A 25,792-nucleotide genomic window follows, 5' to 3' on the forward strand; every position below is an offset into this window, starting at 1 on the left:
ATTTTCTACACTAGTGAATTTCTCTCCACCCCAAGTCATAGTTTTTAATGGCATTTCCAAGTAAAATGGAGGGAAAAAACCAATTTTTTTTAAATACTTGCATTAGTCTTTAGAGGGTTTAAATCTCATTTGAATTCCTTTAAAAGGTTGAAAGAGGAGTTTGAGAAGGTAGGAGCAGAGTCAATGTAGAAGTTTTAGTGAAGTTGAACTACGTTCCATGCTGGTTCAGGAACCCCTGTGATTGTAATTGTTCTGTCATTTGTTTTAACTACACAGAAACACAAAATGTTTTCTATCTGGAGATGAGGAGAGGGAGTAATTTTTGAGTTAAGAAGTTATCTTTTGGGGTGGGACTGAGGATGCTGTCTTTCTTATTGCAGGCAAAACGAGCAGTACAGCGAGGAGCCACAGCGGTCATCTTTGATGTTTCTGAAAACCCAGATGCCATTGATCAGGTACGAAGCAATGTCAGGCAGGAGGCAATGTAGGTGTTGGGAACTTGGCAGAAAGGGAAAACTTTGGGGAGTTAGATTTTTTTTTTTTTTTTTTTTTCCTAGCTTTTGCTAGAATCCAGAATGCAGGTCTGGGATTATGGTTTTGAAAGAGGATGGAGGCAAATTTTTTGTGGCCCATTATCTAATCAAGGAGGTTTTTGCCCAGCTCTGTGTACAAAACACAGGATGTTTGGCTCTATCCAGCCTGTGATCAATAGTTTTGTTGAACAACAAATCTGCTATTTTTGAGATTGCGAAACGACTTTCAAACCTGCTTCTAAACAAGTTTCTTTTTAAAACTTATAACCATTTCTTTCTCATTTACAGCTGATGATTTCTGCCTATGTATTTTGTGGACAAGCAGGGTTTTTATTCTTTTTCCAAGTCTTGTTATAACTTCATCTTTTTATTTGAAGTGGGTGAGGTAATAGCCCTATGAAAGGCTTTAACAGACTTCAGCCAATTCTGAGTTATTTCAGTGAAGAAACATAAGCACAAAAATAGTCTGCATTTGGTTTAGTTCTGTTTTGTCTTGAAACAAAACTGCTGTTCCTGTTACAGCAGAAACAAGTGGAGCTAAAGGTTTTTAAGTGCAGCCTGTATTTCTTGGGGGAAAAAAGAGATCATCAATGTTTACATTTAAAAAGCTGGCTTTAATACTGAAATGAGCATCTGTTGGACGAAGGAATGCAGAAGACTTTGTGCAATGGATGCTTTGAGTACTGTGGTCTGCATGTGCATCAAAGTTGCAGTCTTGATCTTGAAAACATTCACAGGGATATTTTTTTCCTCTTTTCTATACAGGAAAAATATCTTCACAAAGATGTGATCTGTCTGTTTCTATTTTTTAACTGTGTGTTACAGCTTCTGGTTACTTTCAGCCACCCTGCTCTGGACTTGGGAAGCTGAGTTACTGTCTCTTACTCTTTTCCCTTTAACAACAACAGCTTTCCTTGCTTGATGATAAATAATAAACTGGATGCATCTGTCCCCAAGAGCTGGGAAACTAGTCTAGTGGATGTTTGAATATTTTGGGTGTGCCAATAAAATGGAAGAAGGTTAGTGGCTTAGAGCAGTTGCTGACAGAATGAGTAGGCTCTGTGAGATGAAAGAACAGTAATAGCCTGTGGAAACACTGGCAAACGGCAGAGGAATGACTGGATGTAGCTTTCATACTCTAAAAGTAACAGTTACTGGATTGGCTCTGTTCTCATGCTGCTCTGGACGCTTGTTTTTAATGGATTTTGATTCTCACCTAAAATCTCCAGAACCCCTCACATCAGGGATGCTAAGAAATTTGTCTATAAAATAAGTACCATTTTGGCACTCATAATGGAATTGTGGAAAAACAATGACAGACAACTGTGGAGGGAAAACTGACATGAGGTAATCTGGAGCATCTTTGGTTCAAATGGAAATATCCTAAGACACTGAAGGGAGCTGTTTAGGAAGTTTTCTCATGTATGCTTGTTACCAAGCACTAGAACAAATAAGGGACATTGCTTTGAAAGAGAGGAGTGGAGTATTATCAAAGGCAGTCCCTCCTGCCAGCCAAGGAACAGAAATTGGAGGCAGGCCTGACCGGAAGAATTGTCCTCAGATAATTTGGTACATGCCAAATGAAAGAGCTTTGCCTAAATGGGGTTTACTCCCATTGGTCTGAGTATCTTCTGCTGTAAATTGAGAATGAACCTTTTTATTTTTAGAAACGCTCTCTGAAGTCTGACTTGTTTCTTAGTTTTACTTCTGCATATTTGAAGAGGAGTAACAGCACTCAGAGCATCATGTTTAGCAAGGGTCTGACAATGTGCAAAAATGACTGAGGAACTGGGAGAATTCTCTCTTGGACAAGAAATCATGAGAGAGAGTATGTGTCTGGGAATGGAAGAACAGTGACTGGATTTGGCCCTAGGCCAGCAAGGCTTGTAGACACATAGGATCCCTGGATACTTCAGCTAGTTTTTAGCTCCTCACAAGACACCTGCCTTAAGAGTAGTTTGACCAGTTTTCTCAGAAAATCCGTCGAGTACTAGGAAGAATCAGTTTGAAAAATTCTCAGTGGAATCTGTTATCATCATCTGGTCAGTTTGAGTCCTTTAATCAGGATGATGGACCAGTCAGCTGGTAATTCCTACATGGTATAGCCAGAACTAACAGGTAGCTGTCAACAATGCAGATATGTTAATCTCAGCCATAAGATACTCTTCTTCTATTTGCTCACATTCCTGTCATCTCTTTCCTTTCCCCTGTACCATTTCCATCTGCTTGTCAGTGCATTGCTTATTTTGTATCAACCAGCCTCTCCACTCGTGTTTTCCTTGTAAGTCAGAATAAGCTATATGAATTTATCATGTTGGTGCCATTTTTTAATAGAACAAGTCTCATGTCTAGTTATTACTCTCTCTGGTATATAATTTATCAGATTGTTATTCTGGATTTGTTGGCCAGAGAAGTTGCACATTCTCCATACTTGAAGGTTTTTTTCAACATCTGACTGGATAAAGCCATGAACAGCCTGATTTGATGTCATAGTTGACCCTGCCTTGACCAGGAGGTTGGGCTCATAACATGCTTTCCCACACACATTATTTTCTGATTCTGTGATTTGGCCTTTTTGACAAAACATAGCTGGATTGGAAGGAAGTTTCAGGGTGAATTATGTGGTCTACTCCAATGCTTTAGTCTTTGAGGCCCCCTATCCTACAATCAGTAGGTCTCATCGTTGCTAGAACTGAAGTAATTTTGAATGAGTTTGTAGAGTTTAACATCAGAAATTACTAACTCAACTTGGCTAGGTACAAAGAGCCTGAAAGACAGGACTCCAATATGAGATTGTTCAGAAGGCTGAAGAAATTACTGTGTGAATAATGTTGAAATTGAAAGACTGATAGAATTTAGCCGGGACAATTTTTCTGGAATGTGCAGATTTCTATTGTTCTTCATTGTGAGCTTTAACACATTACAGTATTAATATCTGCACTGAACATAATGCAGCTAAGTTAAAACTGCTGTTCAGAAATAACATTTGCTTATCCTTAATCTTAGTTTTGGTCCATTAAAAAAAAAAGGCAGCATATGTCAAAAGTTTAATTCAGGTGTAATTCTGTGTAATACTTAACTAAAGGTTTGTGCTAAAAGAGAACAATCAGTGCTTGAAATTAATTCCATGTTCATACTCCTTAACCATTCTCTGCATTGTCCAGAAGGAAGGTAGTTTTCCTGAAACATGCCTTTTGAGCAGACTATTTTTTTTTATTGTAGCTGAACCAGGGCTCAGAGGACCCTCTGAAGAGACCAGTGGTGTATGTGAAAGGTGCTGATGCTGTCAAGCTAATGAACATAGTTAACAAGCAGAAAGTGGCACGGGCCAGGATTCAGCATCGCCCCCCACGGGTGAGACTTTCACATCCTTTCTCTGAGTATCACAGTGCTGTTGTTACTGCAGGCAGGGCTTGCTCACTGCACTGAGGGTGAAGATGTTCTATTGCTCCTTAAGTGCATCAATACATGTGAAATTCTATTGACCTAAATAAACTGAGTAACTGCACTCTGGACAAGCAGCTGCACTTGGTGAAGTATAGAATCCACAATGTGGCATCTGCTGTCATTCAGAAGGCTATTTTCGAGTATAGAAATGGCTAAAAAATTCACACAGTAGTTTTCCTTTTTCTTGTTAAATAACTTAGTTATTGTGCACCCCTGATGGTTCAGTTTTGTAAGGTGGTTTACCCTATGTTAAATAATTCTGTGTCGCATTTTAAACATTGATAAATTATGAGATTATCTGATTAACTATGAGATTATCTGATATTTGTAATTGCAATATAACATACTTTTTCCAGAGTTTTTTTTCCTTACACTCTCTACATATAGTTTATAGAAGAACAAAACTAGAGGTCATCTATGTTCCAGTTACCACTTTGGTTTGGTCTTGGTTTTTTTTAATGGAATCCTTCTGTTAAGAAATGTATTTGAGAAGTGGGCTATTTTTTGAAAATTCAGGTGCTGGTTTTCAGTCACTTACATGCATGAACAACCCAATAAGCTATAAAAATTTGGTTTGGTGTGATTCACTCACTTAAAAAACCTGGATTTTGCAGCTCAGTGACTGCAAACCTGACATCTCATGATTGGCATTCTGTGTATTCTGTTCACTTGCAGTGGCACGTGAAACACAGGTTTTGTCTCATAGAATCCCAGTTAATGACCAGAACAATGTGTACTCCGACTTCTGCCATTCTGATTGTGTACATTCAGCAACAGCCCCTTTAAAATTAAAAGAGAAAGAAACAACAGATTTGAGTATGATCTAAAAGAAGGGAAAATAACACCTTTGTTTTCATTTTTAAGCAACCCACTGAGTACTTTGATATGGGAATTTTCCTGGCCTTCTTTGTGGTTGTGTCTCTTGTTTGCCTCATTCTTCTTGTCAAGATCAAACTGAAACAGCGACGGAGTCAGGTAAGAGCAGTAATGGGAATTCACTGAATGCTGAAAGTTAGCTTCTCTTACTTTGTCCTAAAATGTGCTTGCAACTTCTGGAAATGCAGGATGCTGACGTATATTAGCCATCTTGGTGGCTCTCTGGTTTTATCCATGTGTGTAGGAAGAATTTGGAAGAACTTTGGAAGAACTTGGAAATATCCTTAAAGGAGACTTACATTGACCCATGATGTTTGTTCAGTTATATCCTGAAATGAAAACAGTCCACTTAGCCACTGGGAAGAAAGAACATTTCTGGTTGCTCACAGGTTTTCAGTAGCACTGGTATACTCCTAAATAAGTCCAGACTCTTGCTGCTGTATTGTGGAGAGGATTGAAAATAAATAGCAAATTATTTGAATAGGATAATGTCTATTGAAATGGGAGGAGTTTTCAAGGTAAAAAGTTTGGCTAGGAGATATTCCAGGTGACATACTTTGAGTTTGTCCTGGAGGAAATGATACAGCTAATTTATAACATTTCATTTTAATCCCTTTCTCAAGTGTTGCTCCAGGTAATATGGTGGTAACAGTATATTGGGGCATTACAATCAATACTGACATATAAAAAGAGTTCCTGGCCAAGTTTTATATGTTGGCTTGAATAGTTGCTGCCTGTCAATTGAGCAGTTGCAGTGTGACCCATTTGTCAGCACCTTCACCCAGCTGTAATTCAGAGTAGTTTGTCATTCTCACTTCTGCATGTGGCATACATTCTTTTCATGAGGCTTCTGATCGGAATTCTAATTAGCCTTCTCTCTGTTTAATTTAAGAAATTATACATCAGTTGTGCCTGACATGATCTGTAAGATATGATGGTGTTTCTCTGCTACTACACTAGTCCCTTACACAGCAGCATTGGCTTTTTTTTTTCTTTTTTTTTCTTTTTTTTTTCTTTCTTCTCATGTAGAATTCCATGAACAGGCTTGCAGTGCAAGCACTGGAGAAAATGGAGACCAGGAAGTTTAAGTCCAAAAGTAAGGGACACCGAGAAAGTAACTGTGGAGCACTGGATACACTCAGTAGCAGCTCCACCTCTGACTGTGCCATCTGCTTGGAGAAGTACATTGATGGGGAGGTAAAGGATGAAAGGTTTCTTCACCACGGGCTGGGAACGTAGGTGGTTTTAGCAGTGTGGTTCATGTTGGGTACATTATGTGCTGAGATGGTGCCACTTGTCACTTTGATCACACTGAGCAGCCTCAGCTGCACCCTGCAGCTCTGAATCACCCAGGCTGCAAAGTGAGAGGTGAGGGATCCCATTTGCAAGTCAGTACCTCCACTGTTCTTACATTTCTGAAGAACAAGTCACAAAGAAGTCAGAGTTGCCTCAGCAGTTGGTTCTCTGGGTATTTTTGACAAGTTAGGCACTAAGGTGATGATGCATGCAAGTTCTGCTGGAGGTAAGGAATACCATTAGGGTTTTGCTTTTCAAGATATGATGGCACCCTGTCTTAGAAATGTCAAGTACGCAGCACTGCTGGGAAACCAGAGGAGGAGAAGGAAGAGAGGTCAAAACGTTCAGGAACAGCTTTTTGACTCCTCAGTTACTGTCACTTTATTGATGTCAGGGCTTCGTGTCCGTGACGGTTCTACTCAGTGGAAACAACAAATAGGTGGAATAGAAAATGGGCTCCTTAAAATAAATAAAATAGAGACAGTCAATATTCACAGCTATCCACTTCCATTAGGAAGATTATGTGAGTACATTTTATTTTGAAATGAGTCATAAAAGATCATCATTTTTACGGTAATAGAAAATACCAGCGGCATATTTGAGTGCTGCAAGGTGCAAATAGAAAGTTTAATGAAATTAGTTGATGGGAAATTATTCAGAGTAGCAAGGATGAAGGTAGACAAGGACTTCAAAAGGTCTGTACAAACTGACTGGAGAGGAAATTCAGGCATGAATTTCAGCTTGAAGTGACAGACGTAGAGAAGAGCTTCACATATATCAGGGATGGGTTGGGAGCTGAGCATGGCTATTCAGGAACAAAAATCTTGATGCTTTAGATAGCTTTGTGAAAGCATATTGGTGGCAGTTTAACTGCTTCGTGGCAGTTAAAAAGGCAAATCATATACTGGAAATGAGATGGTAAAGTCTAGAGAATTGAACAGAAAACATCATTACACCACAGTGTAAGTTTAGTCATGTTCTTACTTTGAGTACTGTGTACTTCTGATCTCACCTCACAAAAGATATGGAATGGAAACAAAGGTGCTTCGGTAAAGGGTAGTCACAAAATGATCAATTATTTTGAATGATTTCTGTAAAAAACACCCAAGTGATTGAGTGGACAAGGACTCTTTAGACCCAGATTACTTGGGGACAGAGGGGAATACAAAGCTGTGTGGTGTTTCTCCACCAGGAGGTAGTAGCCTCCTTGCATGGAATTCTTTGCCAAGGCATGTTAGAAATTGAAAACCTAAGCTCATGAGGAGTACTTGGAAGAAAGATTTCGTGCAGGTTTCTGAGATACCCATCAGAGTCAGGAAATCCTGTAAATAGATCATAGCTGAAGGATAAGAGTCCTGGGCAAGAGAAAAAGTATCATATAGATTGTGTTGGTTTTCCTTTTACCCTGAGTGTTTTCCATTGTAGATAATTGTAGGAAAGGTACATCATTACTCTTGATTTTTTTTTTTTATTTTTTTTTTAAGTTCATTTAATATATTAAGGAAAGCTTTAGTGATGACCTTCTTAAAGGTGTTGGGTCATAGGGACACGCTACAAAAAGTGTCCTAAAGAAATGTCCTGTGTCTGCACGGAGTTCTAAGGTGCCTGCAGACTATTAGAGACAGCTGAGCACTATCTGTTGGGCTCTTGGCTGTCTTAATATCATTTTTTTGCTTCTTAGCACTTCAAGACTAGGAATTGCTCCATTTAGTAGCCAGGTTGGAAAAAAACTAGGAACAAGCTGTGAAAAATTCACTTGTTAGGAAGAAGTACTTTTTCATGGTCCTTCATCTGTTCCTGTAGGAACTGCGTGTCATTCCTTGCACTCATCGATTCCACAAGAAATGTGTGGATCCTTGGCTGCTGCAGCATCACACCTGCCCTCACTGCCGCCATAACATCATAGGTAAGTGCTGCAGGGTGGCTGCTCGGGTGTGGTGTTTATTTCAGACAGCTTAAAAGACGAAATAAAATGCGTGCCTGTTTGTGAATCTCCGTGGAGCTCTCAGTCCTTATTGTAACACAGCCCTGGAAATACAGTTAGCCCCAAACTCTGAGAACAGCTGAGTGCTCCTGGCATAACCTTGGGGCGGGGATGATGCCCAGCTGAGGGCAGTGTTGTGCAGCCCTGAGCGCAAGGACGCATGGAGAAAAGGGATATGTTTTCCCTTGGGGATTACAAAGAAAACAATGTATGTGACTTTTATTTTTCCATGGTTTTGTAACTTGGAACGTGGTTTCCCTTACTTGCCCTCTTCCTGCTTTCATTTCCTCTGTCTTAAGAAAGTTTTCTGTCACTGCACATTTATGAAAAAATACATTAAGTGAAAATTTGAGCAATGACTTCCAGCCTCTCTCAGCCTCTTCAAGATGTAAGCAAAAGATGTTCTATATATGAGAACAGTATCTGAAATAAATTCACTTCTTTTGCTTCGTAACTAAATACATTTGAGTGTTTCAAAGTTTTCCAGACGTGCTTTTGTTTTGTTTTGTTTTACTCTTTATTGTTTTGTTTAGCACTTATTTCCTTCTGTGTAAAAAAAAAATTGGTGCATAATATATTGACATGGAAAACAAAACATCCTTCTTTCTTGTGTAAAGTATATTCCCTTTTATTCCCTGCTAGTTCTACTTCTCCATTCTTAATTCTCTCATTCAGAACAGAAGAAGGGGAATGCAGCTCCCATCTGTCTGGAATCCATCAACCCAGCCCGCAGCCGGCAGCAGAGGGTGATTCTGCCTGTGCATTACCCGGGCCGAGTGCACAGAGCCAGCCAGATAACGGCGTATCCCACCCGGACGAGCATGGACCCCCACGGAAACCCCATCACCTTACTGACCCTCGAGCGCCACGGCGAACAGAGCCTCTACCAAGCCCCGTCCCCGGCCTACATTCGCAGTTATCAGCCTCTTCATTTGGACCATGCTTTAAACACCCATCACTGTAGCCTGGAGCACAGGGCTTACTCTCCAGCCCACAACTTCCGGAGACCCAAGTTTGGTGGACGCAACTTTTCCAAAGCAGCGTGCTTTTCCCGATACGAGACCATGTATCAGCACTACTACTTCCAAGGCCTTAGTTACCCTGAGCAAGATGGACAGCTTCCAGCTGGCATTTCCTCAAAGGGTCCTTCCCGTGCCTTTCAGCCTGGCAGCAGCATGCTTTTCCCTCCCGTGGTACACGTAATGCCCTCGTCCCGCCTGGAGAGCGGCAGTACCTCCAGCTTTAGCTGCTATCACGGTCATCGTTCAGTGTGCAGTGGCTATTTGGCTGACTGCCCTGGGAGTGACAGCAGCAGCAGCAGTTCTGGTCAGTGCCACTGCTCCTCCAGCGATTCCATGGTTGACTGCACTGAGGTCAGTAACCAGGGGGTTTACGGGAGCTGCTCCACCTTCCGCAGCTCTTTGAGCAGTGACTATGACCCGTACGTTTACCGCAGCAGGAGCCCTTGCCGAGTGGGTGAGGTCGGTGGTGCAAACAGGGGTGCAGTTGTGCTCTTGGAGGGCCCCCACCAGGACGAGCTTCCAGCTCACGGTCATGGCATGGTGGGTGCTGACTGCCGGCCTGTGCCAGCTTCTTCCTCAGGGGACCAACTGTCTAACTGCAGCATGGATATGAACTATAGCAGTAATTCCTCACTAGAGCACAGGGATCCAAATGGCACTACCTCAGAGGGAGGACCTGAGGCCACTCCTGGTGCTGCCTTGGATGTTAAAAGGAACTGGAAGAATCCAGAGATAGCAGGGTCGATTTCGGAGCAGGCATGTGCATGCTGCTTTGAATTCCAGCACTCTGCCCTGGAGCCTAGCAATGGGACAGCTGACTGCAGTGCACTCTTCCTTAGCTCTCCACTGTGGGGGACGTGTGGCCAAGGAATTGAACCACAGTCAGGGAACACCCCAGGCTTGTACAGTATTAACTCAGACCACTTACATAGGACAGATGGGGTAAAATATGAGGGGTTGCCCTGCTGCTTCTATGAAGAGAAGCAGGTAGCCTGTAGTAGCAACAGTGGCAGTGGAGGTGGTGGCTGCTATACAGAAGACTATGCAGTGAATGTGCAGTACACGCTTCCTGATGACACCTTGCCAAACTGCTGTAAGGGTGTTTGTGATCTGGGTCAACGCATTCCCATAATTCCTGAAGACAGAGACTCTGAGCTGATTCTACCACCAGAGCACCAAGGGACCCACATAGGAGGCTGTAGCTCCTGGGATGCAACACCTGAGCTAGACACCTACCTGCACTGTCAAGGTATTGGAGAGGTACAGGTCGAGAGGGAGGTGTGCTATGAGGCAACATCATTCCTGCGGCAGAAATATTCTCAGGAGGAGGAAACTGGAATGCCCTTTCCCAGTCCCACTCTGAACTCCCAGAAGCTTATGATGACCACAAAGGCCACAGGTAACATATGTGCTTTTTTTGATTACTTGCTAACTTTCTGTGTTAGTGTATGAAACGCTGCCAGCTTCTTAGGTACCTGCAGCCATAAAGGTTACTTCATCCTTCACATAAGAGCAGATTATTGATTAACCATTTGCCCCAAAGTATTATTCCCTGGTTACCTGTGCTCATTTGGTCATAGCCAGAGGAGGAGAACATGATGGCTTCCTAGTTAATTCTATACAAGCTTCCATGCTCGTCCTTTGTGGGGAGGGACCCCCCCATTAAAGTTCCCACAGCAAGAGACACTGTGCTAGTCATGGCAGCTGTGGTGAGTTGCCTAAGGAGGCAAGGCCACTGTGAGAGACAACAGACTAGCTGAAGGGTTTTTTTCTGAAAAAGGTGTGAATCTTGGATTTGCCATAGAAAACTATGTGGAAAAAGTCTCTGCTGTGGACATAGACAAGGGGGAAAAAATAACCACTCGCAGTAAGAGGGGGATATTTCTTACTTGCCTTGCCAGGGTTATTTTAAAGAGTATTCATAGAATAACAAGGTACCCTAGTTTGGAAGAGACCTAAGGCCATAATCTAGTCCAACCCCCTGCTGAAAGCAGAGCCAGCTCTGAGACCAGACCAAGTTTGTCAGATTAGACCAAATGTATCCAGTCAGGCTGGATAAACCTTCAGGAACACAGAGTGCAGTCCCTTTCTAGACTCCTGTGGCTGTGCTTGACTGCCATTACAGTCAAAAAATTTCCCTTCTGTCCAGTCTGAACATTTCATATTTCAACTTAACTTCCTGACCTCTTGTTCAGAATGCATGTCTGTGAAGACTCTGGTTTCATCACTGGACAATCTTCATGTAGTTCCTGCAAAGCTGCTAGGGATGCCTTTACTGCAGGCTGAGCAGCCCAGATCCCTCAGCCTCTTCACACCAAGTGCTCCAGCCCTCTGAGCATCTTGGCTCTCTGTGAAACTCCAGTCAGTGAGTGTCTTGTTCTGGGGGCCCAAAAGTGTATGCAATGTTCCTTAGTTTTCTTTATCCTTCAGGTGCTGGATCTCATCCCTTGGAGAGAAGCCAAATCAGTGACTAAGACCTGTCCAGATGATCCCAGATGGAGAAGCGGAGCTTATCAGAGACTCCAAATTCTCATGGACTTAACTTTTTTTAAGCTTTGACAAACACACAAAAGTGGTAATGTGGAGAAGTCCCTCCCTACTTCCTCTGTGTTCACTTCAGTTTGATTGTCTCCTTTGTCCCTCCTGCCTGAAGCCTTCAGGCCTTGATTTGTGTGCAAAGCCCATGTGGGACATGGTGTGGAGCATTTCTGAGCTCTAGTGCCATTTCTATATTAATGACAAAGTGTTATTTATATTTTCTTTTTAGAAGTGACCTCTTCTGAGAGGTAACACAGTGTATTAAATAAGCCAGGCTATGTGTAGATGCTGTTATCTCCTACTTGAAGGAGTCCAGCCTTTGATAAGCTCAGGGCTACAACTGCCTTAGAAACCAGATAGCACCTTGAAATATAGTAATCCAGAGGGATACAGCTGCTGAATGGATGCTCAGATACTGATTAATCCCAGTAGCAAATCCTAGCAGCCAGCAAGTTATTTGAGTGATTTTGAGGGAGGTGAAGCATTGGACTGTCTACTTTCTCCTCTTCCCTTTTCCCCCTATTCATGCTGCTCTGATGGTTTGGCTAGGAAGGTGTCCCGCCATTAGGATTAGTTTCAACAGAGTGGGGGTAAGGAAACTGATAGCTCAGAATGTTCTCATCCTCACTTCCTGTATCTAAACCGTGGACCTCATTGTATCTTCTGACCAGTGAAGAATGCTGGGGACCTCTCCCTCAAGCAGATGCTCGAACAAAGTGCTTAGAAAGGGTATTATTACCTTTGTAGGTAATGAACTTTTCCTTCCATAGGAAGTTTTTCAGGCACCTGTAGCCCCTCTTACGGCTGTGAGGAATGCTGGCATGTGCAGGAAAACAGAGCTTGCAGTGTGCTTGCAGCTTTGCTGGCTGATTTTTGGAAACGGGGTTTCTGTTTCCTCACAGGCTGCAAGCATTCCTAAGGGAAGCAGTGCTTGTCACCTTTTGTGTGTGTGGGAAAGTGAGGGACTTGGTTTAATCGTTGCTTTCTTCTTTGCTGTGGTTGATATAGCTTCCATAGATTGATGTGTTTTAAAGGTTTCTTGGGCCCAGCCGGTTGTGCTTCATTTTTGTCTTGTGTACAGAGCACTCTCTGTACCCCATTAGCCTGGGCACATACTTTTGTTCTTGTCCTAGTGGGGATGTTTGTTATCATGAGATACTTTATGTCGTCACTTCTGATAGCAATTGTTTCCTGTGGAAACAGCAGCTTCTGAGTAAGAGGCTACCATAGCATGGGTTAAATTGCCTGTCATGCTGCATGTGCCTGAGGACACAGTGTCATCCTGTGGTGTATTCACAGCAGGAATTCTTCTAAAGGGAAACGAAGTATTTAATGCCCACAGTGCCAGTCTTCTGAAAAGATTTGTCCTAGTTTCAGTACACTTTGGAGATACTTCAAAGACATGAAATAGAGATGTACACTTCATATTCTGCCAAAGCAATGTCCTTGACAGCACTGGGCTGGTTGCAAGACCCAGCAAAGCTAACTTGTATTCTCTGTAGTCCCAAATGAACTCTTTTAAAAGAAAGAAACATCTAAGAAGTAACAAATACATCATCTATTTCCTTTTGCTTTCATACCCAGAAAGTCAGGAAAAAAGTTCCATCTAAGGAATTCACATTACATCTTTTCAATCAACAAGCACCAAAATTCAGCTGTTCAGAGAATACAGATACAAGGCAGCATCTGGGTATAAGATTAAAAGAAAACTTTCAATAAACACATTTTCTGTGTATAAAGCTTATTAAAAATTTATTCATTCTCTGAATGACTGAAGTAAGTGGTATGTGTTGGGAGAACAAACTAAAGGTTTGTGATTCTTGGATTTTTTTTTTTTTTTATTTTTAAGTCTTACCCTCTCCTTCCTCCACTAAAAAAGAAATACATTGTAGAAGCTATGGCATACTAGCTTGGTTATTCTGCTTGGTGTTCTGTGAGGCACTGTAAAGGCCACCTAAGATACATTGTACTCTGTAACTAAAACAGCATATTGTGGTAAAAGTGGTTCTTCAAAAGTTCTGAATATTCTGGTTCATGGTGATCCCAGATATACTGGTCCCACACATTGTGGAAATCTCTGCTGGTACAAGTCTCTGCAGGCCATACCACAGACACCCTACACCTGCCTTCTGTGCTGGGTCTGGCATTTAACATAAAACTCTATGTCCAGTGCAGACCTACAGGCTAGCTGGCCATGAGAAATGGTTTTTATAACAAAATGCCTTTCTACTACTTACATGAACAGTTGTTTTGTTTGGCTCATGAGGCACTATTTAAAATGTTTTTAATTAAAATTGTCTTATAGCACTTAAAATTGTTTTGTATAAAATTTGCTGTAAAGATTTGTAATATGGTCAAAGGGCTCTTTCTCCTTCATTACCATTTTTAAAAATGTTTTAAAAGCTAGAAAGCATCTTGTATATATTCTGTATATGTATAGCAGCACATTTCATGTATGGAAATATGTTCTCAGAATATTTATTTACTAATATATTTATCTTAAGCCATGTCTTATGTTGAGAGTGTGTGACATTATTGTAATAATCATTGAAAATCACTAACACGAGGCCCTGTAAATACATGATAATTGCACACAAAGATTTTACAGTACTTGCCGACCAAAAATGATTTAAGAGAAGTGTAGTTACTTGCAGTTTTGTAAGAAAGTGTACAAATGTCTGTATTAAAAGAAAAAAAAAAGGCAAAACCACACAAAAAATACAGTTTTATTGCATATACATGTGGGAGTTGTCCTTCTTGTTTTGGGGGAAAGGACATAGCTGTTCTCCTCAAAGTACAGTCCTAGATATACTGAGATGAACTCTTAAGAAACAACATTTTTTTCCTTTTTTTTTAGAATAACAGATAGGTGGATATATATATATGCTTTTACACAGCACACCAGTCATTGGGGGTAGTGTGGGGTACATGTCACACAAGCCCCTGAAACCCCAGGCACATGAGAAGTACCACACCTGCTAAAAGAAATCCTCATTTATGTTTGGAACTTGCCTGTTCCCTGTGGCAGGATAACTTTACTCTGTTGTAATTTCAGGTAAAAGTAATTTATTGTCCCAAAATAAGATTGTTTTGAGACAGCATGATACAGGTGGACACAACTGGGTAAATCATAGCTTGAATAGTCAAGCTAGATCCAGGTCCTTGCCCTGGATCATGGAATTGCTGGTCCTGCTTAAGTGCAAATCAATACTGTGGTATCGTTTTTGTCAGCAGAGAGCACAATTTCATCAGAGATGTTTATGCAGACACCAGAAGAGGGGAGCTGGGGGTGTGTGGCTCTGTGTATGTACATGTGTATTTATGTATGTTATTGTGGAAACAGTTCACCTTCATGTATTATTCACTTCCCATCCAGGATACACTCACAGAGCCTTTTCCAGGATTCTCCAGCTTCTTCTCCCCAAGATTTTCACCTGGTAATCCCTTGGACTTTCCCCATCTCTCATCCATGTTCAAATGCACTGTAACTCAATCACCTCAGGATTCAGCCAAGAAATGAGCCTTACTGCTCTCCAGCCCTCCTGGTTTCGTACCTGATAACTCCATTTGGGATGACAGACTGTTCAAGAGTTTTATTTTGTAGGGGGCCCTTCACAGCTTGGAATGGGACCAGTTCCCATCCTGATCTCAGGTACGATGGAAAAGCCTGGTCTATGTGGGAAGACAAGCACAGAAATGGGAGAGCAACAGGAGCAAGTGCTTCCCAATTAAGTATGTGCTCCTTTTTTCACTCAGTGAACAGAATCTTGGCATTTGCCAGTGATTACAGATTTGCCTTTTATATGCAAATGAGTTCCTGAAACACATGTAGCATAAAACCCCTGTATGGGGGTGGCTGGTAACTCAGATGTTGACAGGTCACATCTGAATCTCTCTTCTCTTCCCTCCCTCCACCCGTTTTCTGTTGCTGCTGGTGTTCTGTTTTCTTGTTCCCTGCTCTGAAGAAAACTGTCAGGTGATTGTGCTTTTAAGAACAGGACCTAGCACCACCCTGAGTGTCCCACAGAATAATCAGTGAGCCCATGTTGTGTGTCCATGAAAGACAAGCCTGCTGGCTGAACCTGTGTGTGGTGCTTAGCTCTGTGTGATACTCTGTCTAGTCTTTGTGGTGTTTTTTTAAGAATTACTAAATGTCAATATTTCCTGTCCAAAATGAACATTTTGACACTTGGCAAGGGGGGGAGGTTTTTTTCTTTTCAGGTTTGATGTTTAAGGAACAAATTTGTGACAAAACGAGAGTCCTGTGGGGCACCACAAACCTCCACAGAATCTCGATATAGTAAAAAAAAGACAAGCAGGAGCAGCTTATTCTCAATGGATTATACATTATGGTAACACTTGGTGTTTCTGTAACACTATCTGCAATATCATGTGCATCTGTCAAATCCTGTGACAGCTGTTAGGTAACGTTTGTTGTTACTTGGGTAGTGTGAAGAGAAAAACGCCCGTAAAAGGATGGCCACGTTCATACCCTGTGGAGCCAGCTCGGCCTAATTCTCTGTCTAGAGACACAATAGCATACCTGAAACCAGATATTTTATCCTGCAGTGAAAGCCCCGGGCTCTTGTGACTTAAATGCTTCATAGAAAAGTGTCTCTTTCAGAATAAAGAACACGTTTCCCTCATGGGGAATGAAACTGCTGCTCAGGAAACGGCCAAGAAAAAAGAAGGGAACAGTTCCCAGAAAGAACCAAAGTGCCAGAGTCCCATAACCAGAATGGCAAGAAAGGAGAGCAGAGGAACCTCCCCTGTATAAACCCTCCTCTGTGACAATTGTGTTTCTAAAAGAAAAATGAGTCTTCATGAAAAGCTTTTGGTGTTTGTAACTGGTTTTCTGGTGTTTACATAAAAGGTTTCTTAAACTGTAGCATTATTTTGGCCAGGAGGAATTAATTAGAGAGAAGATGAATCTTGCAAGAAAGTGGAAAGAGCATTACACTTTGCTGCAATTTGCAAAACAAACACTGAAAGAATTGTTACAGTTCTTTTTAAAATTTTGAAAACACATAAACTGAAAAATTTCAATTTACTGTTACCTCATAAATTGTGTCTCAGAGCAGTATCATACTTTATATATCAAGTAGTCATTCGCAGCTCTAATACTCTGCAGCAGTTCCTGCCTCCTTTATTTCATGTTTGTATACACTTTAGTCATCCTAACTGAACTCCTCCTGCACAAATACACTGTATTTATTTTTCATAATCATTATTTACAACCATTTGCTGAATGCAGGGTGAACAGTTATAAACACAGTGCATACTTCAGCAGCGAGTCATCTCCAGTTTGATTTATTCTGGTTTCTTGACAGCCTTATGTGGTTCATGTGATAGCTTTTGGATTTGTAGCAAAATGTCTTGAGACTGAAGTTCATGATGCCAAATTCCATCCCAAAGCACAGGTGCTCAGTAAATGTGAGAGTCTGAGTGGAGTGAAATGTGTGTATAGTGGGGATGTGTTGTTACAAAAAAACTGGTGTGGTCTGACAATTACCTTCAGGTAATTGTATTTTTCAGTTTCAAGGCAGCAGAATTGTTCATAAATGTCCAGAACAATATTCAGGTGAAACTATCAGTGAACTGTATTTCATTGGAAGCTTGTGAAATACTGCTGTAAAGCAGTAAGAACTAGTTGGACAAGTTTTTGTCAAGAGCTGTTTTTGTAGTTCACCCTTCCTTCAGGCAAAGTGGTGCACTAGAAAAATCTGTTCCTTCCCACTGCCTGAGAAGGCTTGTCAAGCAGAAGATGAAAGTGGAATAGCTGCTTATGCTCACTCAGTGGCAGCCATGTGTCTGCTGATGTGTTTGGCCTGTAGTCATCCAGGCTGCAGATTCAGTGCAGTTTCCAGGACTGTCCATAAAAATCTCCTGTTTCTACTATTGCCAGGGGGGATTGGAATACATAGAATTTAATTCTGCAATCCCACTGGATTGTCTGTATGAGCAATGTGATAAACTGCCTCAGCATTGTCCTGGCTGTAGAAAATCCGGCAGAAACAAGTCCTAAAGAAGATTATGTTAATGCTTAATTGGAAAAGCAGATTACATGTTTGATGGTAAAAATCATCCAGAGAGTATATGCACATTAATTTGCAGGATCTGATGAACAGCCTAATACAATTACAGGCTAGAAATGAGATTCAAAGGAGAAAAGTGTTTCTTGCAGCAATTGTTTTATCAGCATCTATTCTGTCATAAAACTGAGGCTGAGTTCCCCTATTCTCAATGTCTTTCTGTCATATATACCAAAGAAGTATTTTTGATTTTTTTCCCTATAGTTACAGTGTATAGAAAATTTATTTTTCCCAGAGTGTAAACTAACATCTTTTTTTCCTATAAAATGTTAGCAAGATACAAGCATAATATGCTGTATTAAATAATGCATTTCCTATACATATACAAATATATATATTACTATAACACATCACACATTTTTACATAACAAAGTCTCTATTTTCCCACAACATAACAATATTAAGATAAAAATACATATAAAATCATGTAGTCAACAAACTAAACTAGTTTTAAATGTAGATTTTGAATGAGGGAAGGCACTTGTCCAGCTGGCCCCTTTCCACCTGAGGTCCACACACAGTGCAGGCTGGATCTGGGCTGCAGGCTCACAAACCCCTGCTGTGGCACTTCCAGCAGAAGTTGCCCCAGCTCCAATCTGTCCTTGTCCTATGGCTTCTTGTCTGCTTTGCTGTGGACTCAGGGAGCTCTTAGCTCATCTCCCTGTGCAACCACCCCGTGAGCAGGGTCAGAGAGCTCAGCTCTGTAAAAAGTAACTCAGGGAAGAAAAAAACCATGGCAATTTTTGACCTGATCAGTTTATTGCACCACTACACAGCTGGTCACACCAACACAAGAGTGAGCAGGGGGCCAGAGCAGGAGCTGAAATCCATGTGAATGAGGAGGCTGCTCCTCATGATGATTTGGTTATCAAAACAGCTGCTTTTCATGTTTTAGCCACTGTCACATTTGCAGCCTGTCCAGCCTCTTGAGGCAACTGCTAGGCAGGAGCTCAGAAGGCTGTTCAGATATAAATTGTTCCAAACAAATTTTTTGAAGGAAATGGTGTAAACACCAACATCCTGAGGTGTCCCTGCTCCCCAGCTGCCAGTTCTCAGCTGGCTGTGTAGTAGGGGCATTTCTTTTGTGGGATTACAACAATTGTGCATAGACACACTTCTTGTTTCTTTTTCCCCCAAACCCTTACAGCAAAGATCAAAACATGCTACATTAATGAATACCACTTATCTTGGCCATAAATCACCATACCCTGAAGTGTCTGCACTAGGAGTGTGAGTGACCCTACCACATTTTGAAAAATCCCACACTGGAGAGCTACCTGCTCTTCATGGTCTGAGCCCTGTAAAGTAATAAGTGCTATTTTAAGGGACCCTGTCCATGAATCTCCATCCATTGCTCTGTTTGCTTGCACTAGAAGTATCTAGAATCAGCTACTCTGAAAGACTTGGTGGGGGGGAACATAATTTCTTCTATGCTTTTATCAGTGTATTACCCATGCACTGTCTAATATAGTCATGTTTATTGTTCCCATGAGCAGTTAATCTGCTGTAAGTGCTGGTTTTATGGGACTTTTGTACATAAATTTGATTAATGTTCCCCATGAAAGTCCCATGAAATACAATTTTACATAAAAAATACTTGAGGAGCAAAAGGAGTAATGCAAAAATCTCACTTATTGAATTCCCTAGATTTTGCATTAGCATCAGTCTTTGTTGCTGTTTGTAATATTTTCTCTAATATTATAGTGAAAGTAAGTTCTTCACTAAGAAAGAGAAGTGTAACATCCTGTACTTTTTTTCTGCAGTAGGTGTAAATCAGCCACTGAGTATTCCTGATGTTTTTTTCAGTTTATCACCATTAGGTAACTGCTTTATGAATGTCTCTCTGACACTGCATTTGAGAAGGCAGGCAAAGCTTCATCACTTTGTGACAAGCACTGTGCTCATAACAGCTCCTGAGGATCTGGCACCCCACTGAGATTCTGTCTGCCTGCTTTGCTATTAGTGCACCAAATTAAGGATGCTTAGGAACCAACCTGCTTTGTTTGCTGTGAATCTCTGAGGTGAATTTCTCCACACAGCATGGTGCAAAATCTTACTTTTAGAAAAGGCAATTTCAGAACTTTTGTTGGGTCTGAAACAGACAATGGTTTTTGGTCCATCATGATGACACATTAGAGAGAACCAGCACATTTTTTACAACTTGTCCTGTCTTCATTTTAGCTAATACTGTTGTTATATTTTCCTATATTCTTTCCAGCAGCTCATACAAGAAAGTACTACATGTTCCCATGCTATTCCATTTTTTATATAAACAATTCCATAATTGCTGGCTTAGTAAAGTCTGGTTTCTTTTAAGCATGCATTGTGATATTGTTCAGCTGTCTCTAGCACTCATCTGTGGTACATAAGTCGAGCTGGACTGAATTCAGTTCAGGTAAAAGACCAGACCTGCAGTGGTAAGGCACAATATTTCACTGCTTAATTCTGTGATGCCCTGTTTTTTCAATGAAATCTAGTTCTCACAAAAAGGAGGGAGTTACATGGTAAAAAACTTAAGGGCAGATAAAATGAATTTAAACTCAGTGACCATTTTCTTACTTATCTCAATTACCTTTTGCAGATGCACTTAATGGATGTTCTCTGCACATCTGGTGTATGCAGACCATTGGTACATGTTCAAACTTAACCAGAATTACTGTAGTTTACTGGTTCCCAGTGAACTTCCTCCAACTGAGTTTGAGGAGCTGCCCACTGTAAACTTGGCCATTCAATTAATCTGACATTTGCATTGACAGTTTTTCCTAAATATCCTGCTTGTCTGAACTTGCTGAGGCTGACTCACTGCTGATCCCTTGGAATCACTTGTGGTGATGGGATGAGAAATCTGAGTATTGTGGATGGACAGTCTACCAAAGAGAAGAAGCAGTTAATGCTGTCTGTTGCAATCAAAGAGAAGATAGTTCACAGATCAGAACCCCACTGATGCTTTAGTTCTTTGATAATTAAGGCAATTACCTTAAAAATTCAGTTCAGTTTTAGTGTTGCAGGCAAGGAGACACTTCTCCCCACAGCTAAGTGTCAGGGCAGCTGTTCCATGCATGTTCAGCTGCACAGCCTGGCCCAGCTGAGTTGGTGATAGCAACCTACAGCTCTGTGAATAGTTTGGGCAGTGAGATTAATACATGTGACTTCAGAGTAAACATTTGTTAGTCAGCCTCACTGATAAAAATTCAGTGGATTATGGTATCTTTGGACAATCCTTTAGGAAGCCCTAAGCTTATACCCAGGATAAATGCTGGCTGTCAGGCTGGAGTACAATAATTTTTTGAAGGATCACTGTGAATATGAACAAAATTATCATAAACATCAGTGAATGATGGGTCAGACAGAGCCATTTAAAAGGCTTCAATGCTCATGCAGGCCTTGACCTGGTGAGCACTAGTTAATCAAAATGCATATTTGTAGCTGAATGTTGTTTTAGAGGCGTCCTGAATGTGATTTTTTTATGTTTGCATCTCTGCTTGTAGACACAAGAAACAGAAAATGCAGAAAGAGCTCAGCACTGAGCAGCCAGGCTGATATTTTTTTCCAGTCTTTGATTCCCATTCTACTCTATAGTACCATTTAGATGTGTTTACATCAAGGCAAGTAAGTTCTGTTTGCTGTGGTAGCTGAAGAGGTTATCAGTACCCACTTCTGTCTTCAGGCTTGAGAAGAAAAGGACTGAAGTAGCAGTGATACAGGCAAGTGGGACACAAGAAATCCTCAGCCTGTAGATACCCCTCAGTTACCTTTGGCAGGGGTACAGGACATTTTGAATTTTACAAGTTTTTACATCTATTTTAAGTGCAATGGTTTAAAGGCAGTAATTAACAGCACTACAGACTTGAGGAGCACCAGGTATTTCAAAATTACTGCTGCAATTCAATCCTTTGTCACTGGTATGTCCAAGAGAGCAGCAGATAGGCAAAGTCACTTAAAGGCCTTTGGAAATGGACTTTTTGGAAAGCAGGTATGAGATTGAGAGAAAAAAAAAAAAAGGAAGGTTAATCTCAAGTCACCTGGATTTTAAGAAGATCCATTCTTGCAAAATAAAAGCCACTTCAGTTTCCCACCAGTGGGTTGCAATCGTCTTGTTGATTTCGAAGCTTTTTCTTGAAGATGGATATTGATGTGGATGGTTGGTAAAATATACTCCAGATCTCACCAGCAGTAGTGACATCACTGCAATCTTCTGTTTCAGCTGCAGCTGGAATCTGGTGGGACCTAGGAAACAAGAGCTGATTCACTCTTGTGTTAATGTGCTTGGGTAGCTGTGGTTATTAATATGTCTGCAATTCTTCTACACTGGGAGTGCTCACAGCTTCCACTACATCTGTGACACTTCTTTCACCTGCTGTCAAAATGTAGGTTTTTGGAGTGTTTCCTGGCTTGACCAAATGAAAAGTTAGGTATCCTTTTGTCACCCTAAGGACATCAGGGACATTAAGCTAAGAGGGCTGCACAGACTGCAGTTGTTGTTATTATAGTTGCTATCAATACAAATTAACTTCCTTGTATATTTAAGCGTGTTTGTATTATGTAAATACAATATTCAGCATTTTGATTTGCTGATAACTCACCCATCATTTCATTCAGTGAATGTCCATCTAGAGGACACAAAATTTACTTGGTATGAGTGTAGAGGTTTTAATTTTTTTTTCCCCTGTGACGTATTACCATAATTTTACCTCACCAAGTCTGGATGTCTGGTAACATTTTTCTCCTTCCTCCTAAAGTACAAATCTTGCCAAATCAAGAGTAGAAGATATAGTCGAGTAGTAAATGCTATCCTAACAGACTGGAAACTTAACAAATGTGCTTATTTAGGATCTTCTATGAGGATACAAATGTGTACTAACTAACTTGGTTTGGAATTTGGCCAATCTGATAATCAGAAAGCAGAGAAGAGCCCCAGGTTTGGTTCAGAGCCGAGATCTTGGTTCTCTGTGGTTGGTTTTGCTCCACACTCACCTCATGGTAATGTGCAGAAGTATCTTTGCTATTATGGCTGTAACACTTAGGATGAGCAGTGCTGTGAGACTGTATATTGTCCATTCTGCAAAAGAGAGGGGGAGAACTCTCAGTACATTCATTTATTTACAGTTTTACAGTAAGAATATTGCATGAAAGGAACAAGCAGCCTTGTGATGCTTTATTCAAGTCTGCAATTTTACAATGCCTTAAACCTACAAGTATTTTCTGCAGACTGGCACAAACCGTGAAACTTTCAGTCAGAACTGTTTTTTTCCCTTGCAGAATTTTCCCAATAAAATTGAAAGCTGGCAAAATTCAAAGCATATATTAGTAAAATTATCTAGGAAAGCAAGCAGAAATTCCCTTCCACCCACTGCCCCTTCCTCAAAGCGTTGCCTGTACATGATGATTCGAAAAGTATTTTTTAAACTGCCTAAAATCCAAGGGTGCAGTTTCTGTTGGTGTTCCTGGGGCAGTTTAACCCTAGGAAGTTGAGGTTTAACTGTGGTAAGTCAGGCATTAGGCTGGGCCTTGTCCCAGACTATTCCTAGGCACGTTCTGCACCTTTTTGGCTGGTTTGGGTGTGTGCAGCTCTTGTTTCAGGTTTGGGATGCAGACAGCTTCAGGACTGTGGGAGTGTCCACATTGGGACTGAGGCTCAGCTTCAATGTTACATTAAAGCAGATGCCCAAGGTGGTTTAACAACAGGAGAGAAGAATAGTGATATTCACCAAGGGTGCACTTCCAGCCTTCAATTATTTACAACTCAGCAATTTCCTGAGTTCAGTGATGTCCTGAAGGTGAGTTCTAAACACATGACAGTTCTCAGTGACACCTCCCCTACACCCATTAACTTGTCTAGTCCTCTTTGTATTACTGATGAGGCTTTTGTTAATTGGGGTAACAGGGATGCAACCAGCATTTAAACTATTCTAGACTCTACAAAGTAAAGTTTCCTCTTTTTTCAGCAACTTGAGCCCTTCTGTGGCATGCAGTGGTCACTAAAGCTGATTTCAATAAGGAGGCTGCTCTGATTCATGTATTTGGATGTGCTTTCATTCCCAAGAACTCACTATCTTCACACTATTTCTGACTTAGGCTGAGAAGTGTTTTGAAACTTAATGAGAGAATCCTAGTTAGTGCTAATTAGACTGAATGAAAATTAATCTGTTAGTAAGATGCACAGCGGATCTGCTGATGTAGAAGAGGCAGCAAAGGAAACAGTGACCCCAGATTTTGCTTTGGCAAAATGTATTTTCCCATTTTCACATTTTATTGTATCATTACCAGGCATGGAGCTGGTTGGATGGCTTGGGCTGGTTGTGATGACATAGAGTATCTTTGATGACCGGGCTGCATTGATGCTGAGATTTGCTTGTTCATTTATCCTCTCTGAAAGGGTGTGATTCACTGGGGTCTTGTTCTGATGCACATTGTCCTTCACAGCTGAAAACACGAGAGTATGGTTACAATAATAATTTCTTAACAGGTGTAATTGGACTTTATTTTGTGCTTATAAACAGACATGCTGCTCTCTGGTTTACTTCACAGAGCTCAAATAATCATATTACATCTGATTCCTAAAAAAGCCTGTACTTCACCAGCTTTGGGTTCTCAGAATTTTTCTGGAAGCTGATTGTTCATTGTAGCAACTTGAGGTACACATGGGTACAACTTGAAGACCACAACATTTTCTCCTGATGACTTTCAACTGGAGAGGAAGAGACTGTTGGAAGGAGCCAAGATGAACCAACATGCAGATAGATTATTGGGTTTTTTTTTATTGCTTCCCTTTGTCGTTTTCCACTCTGTTTTAACACGAAGGTTTAGAACTGAATTTTGAAAACCTGCATTTTGCTATTTATGATGTAGCTGACTGGAATGTTCTAAACTGAGAGAAATTTTGCTAAAGTTTTCACTCACTGAGTAGTGGCAACAAGAGATGAAACACCTGTTAGATCAGAGCTAAAGTATTTGTTCTTTAATTGCCACTTCAGAAATCTCCTGTGTGAATTAAATGCTTCACTGAAAGGTCGAAACAGCAAAGGCAGCCTCTTACCTCTATACCTGATAGCAAATCCCTGGGCTTGATTGATGTCATCTGAGAAAAAGTACAAAATGACAAAATCCAAAGAGATGTTGAATGTGTGGGGAGGCCGGTTCTTGCCATTAAAACGAGCCAGAACATGATAGGTATAACCATCCAGCAACTCCACCATATCTGTAGCATCTTTGATTTCAAAAAGGACAAAGGTGAAGTGGATTTGAGATGCTCCTGGAACTTGTATGGTCCAGTAACAGACTTTGCCTGTGCCATATGTGTCAGGAAAATCTGGGGAGTAGATCACAGCTGTAGCAGACGTGTAATTCCCTCCACAGGCACCAATAAGGGCTGTGGAAACAAGAGGAAAGGCAGAAAAATGGGAAGAAAGAGAAAAAAGAGGTAATATGTTAATTTTGCAAAGCTTTAGCACCCTGTAGATTCTAATAGTTAAGTGTGACGTGTGACTTGCTAGGCCAGCAGGATGCACTCTGCAGCTGCTCCTTGGCTCCCACAGCACAGGGAGCACAGCCTTTGCCTTTGCTTGGAATACTCTCCTCAGGCCTCAATACTCTGACCTATGCATCAGTCTTGAATACTGCAACTTGTCTTGTGTGTAACCGTGTACCCTTCCCTGCATCCCTGCAGAAATGGGCTAAAAGATAAATCACTGATTCAGGGGCTTCTACTCCAGTCCCATCAGGCAGGCAGGAAAGTGGATTAGTGGCTATTGATTCTCACTGCTTAATAACTGACATTCCTTCACAGCTGTATGAAATTGAAAACTTTAAACACCAGGGAATCCAGAGAGCAACTCCAATGCCACCAACTGATAATGCATACCCCTACATGCACATACAATTTTTTACTCTCTACTAAGATCAGTTCTTAGGGAATTTCTGATAGCTGACTTCGTACCACTCGTGAGGAAAGTGAGAGAACTTCTGAAGCATGAGCAAGCATCATTTCTTGGAAGAGCTACTTCA

The 25,792-nt window shown here is 41.1% G+C and overlaps 2 protein-coding genes across 3 annotated transcripts in view; one reads left to right on the forward strand and one right to left on the reverse strand.

The window, feature by feature from the left end:
• The window catches only part of ZNRF3 (zinc and ring finger 3), a 65,666-nt gene extending 51,117 nt beyond the window's left edge, over positions 1-14,549 (forward strand). The window contains exons 3-9 of one of the 2 annotated variants that reach the window (XM_014874932.2): positions 381-455; positions 3,756-3,887; positions 4,845-4,955; positions 5,886-6,053; positions 7,956-8,058; positions 8,812-10,557; positions 11,589-14,549. In XM_014874932.2, the coding sequence (XP_014730418.2) occupies positions 381-455; positions 3,756-3,887; positions 4,845-4,955; positions 5,886-6,053; positions 7,956-8,058; positions 8,812-10,557; positions 11,589-11,632 (2,379 nt within the window). In that variant the 3' untranslated portion in view covers positions 11,633-14,549. The remainder of the gene's footprint in view (positions 1-380; positions 456-3,755; positions 3,888-4,844; positions 4,956-5,885; positions 6,054-7,955; positions 8,059-8,811; positions 10,558-11,588) is intronic. The other variant, XM_014874930.2, reaches the window with a different exon arrangement.
• Positions 14,405-25,792, reverse strand: part of KREMEN1 (kringle containing transmembrane protein 1) — a 29,772-nt gene continuing 18,384 nt past the window's right edge. Inside the window, exons 6-9 of the mRNA XM_014874933.2 lie at positions 24,825-25,157; positions 24,053-24,211; positions 22,763-22,847; positions 14,405-22,015 (exon numbers count right to left, since the gene is read on the reverse strand). Of these exons, the coding sequence (XP_014730419.1) occupies positions 21,853-22,015; positions 22,763-22,847; positions 24,053-24,211; positions 24,825-25,157 (740 nt within the window). The 3' untranslated portion in view covers positions 14,405-21,852. The remainder of the gene's footprint in view (positions 22,016-22,762; positions 22,848-24,052; positions 24,212-24,824; positions 25,158-25,792) is intronic.

This window comes from Sturnus vulgaris, chromosome 19 (genome assembly GCF_052056855.1).
Source record: "Sturnus vulgaris isolate bStuVul1 chromosome 19, bStuVul1.hap1, whole genome shotgun sequence".
NCBI classification, from domain to species: Eukaryota; Metazoa; Chordata; class Aves; order Passeriformes; family Sturnidae; genus Sturnus; species Sturnus vulgaris.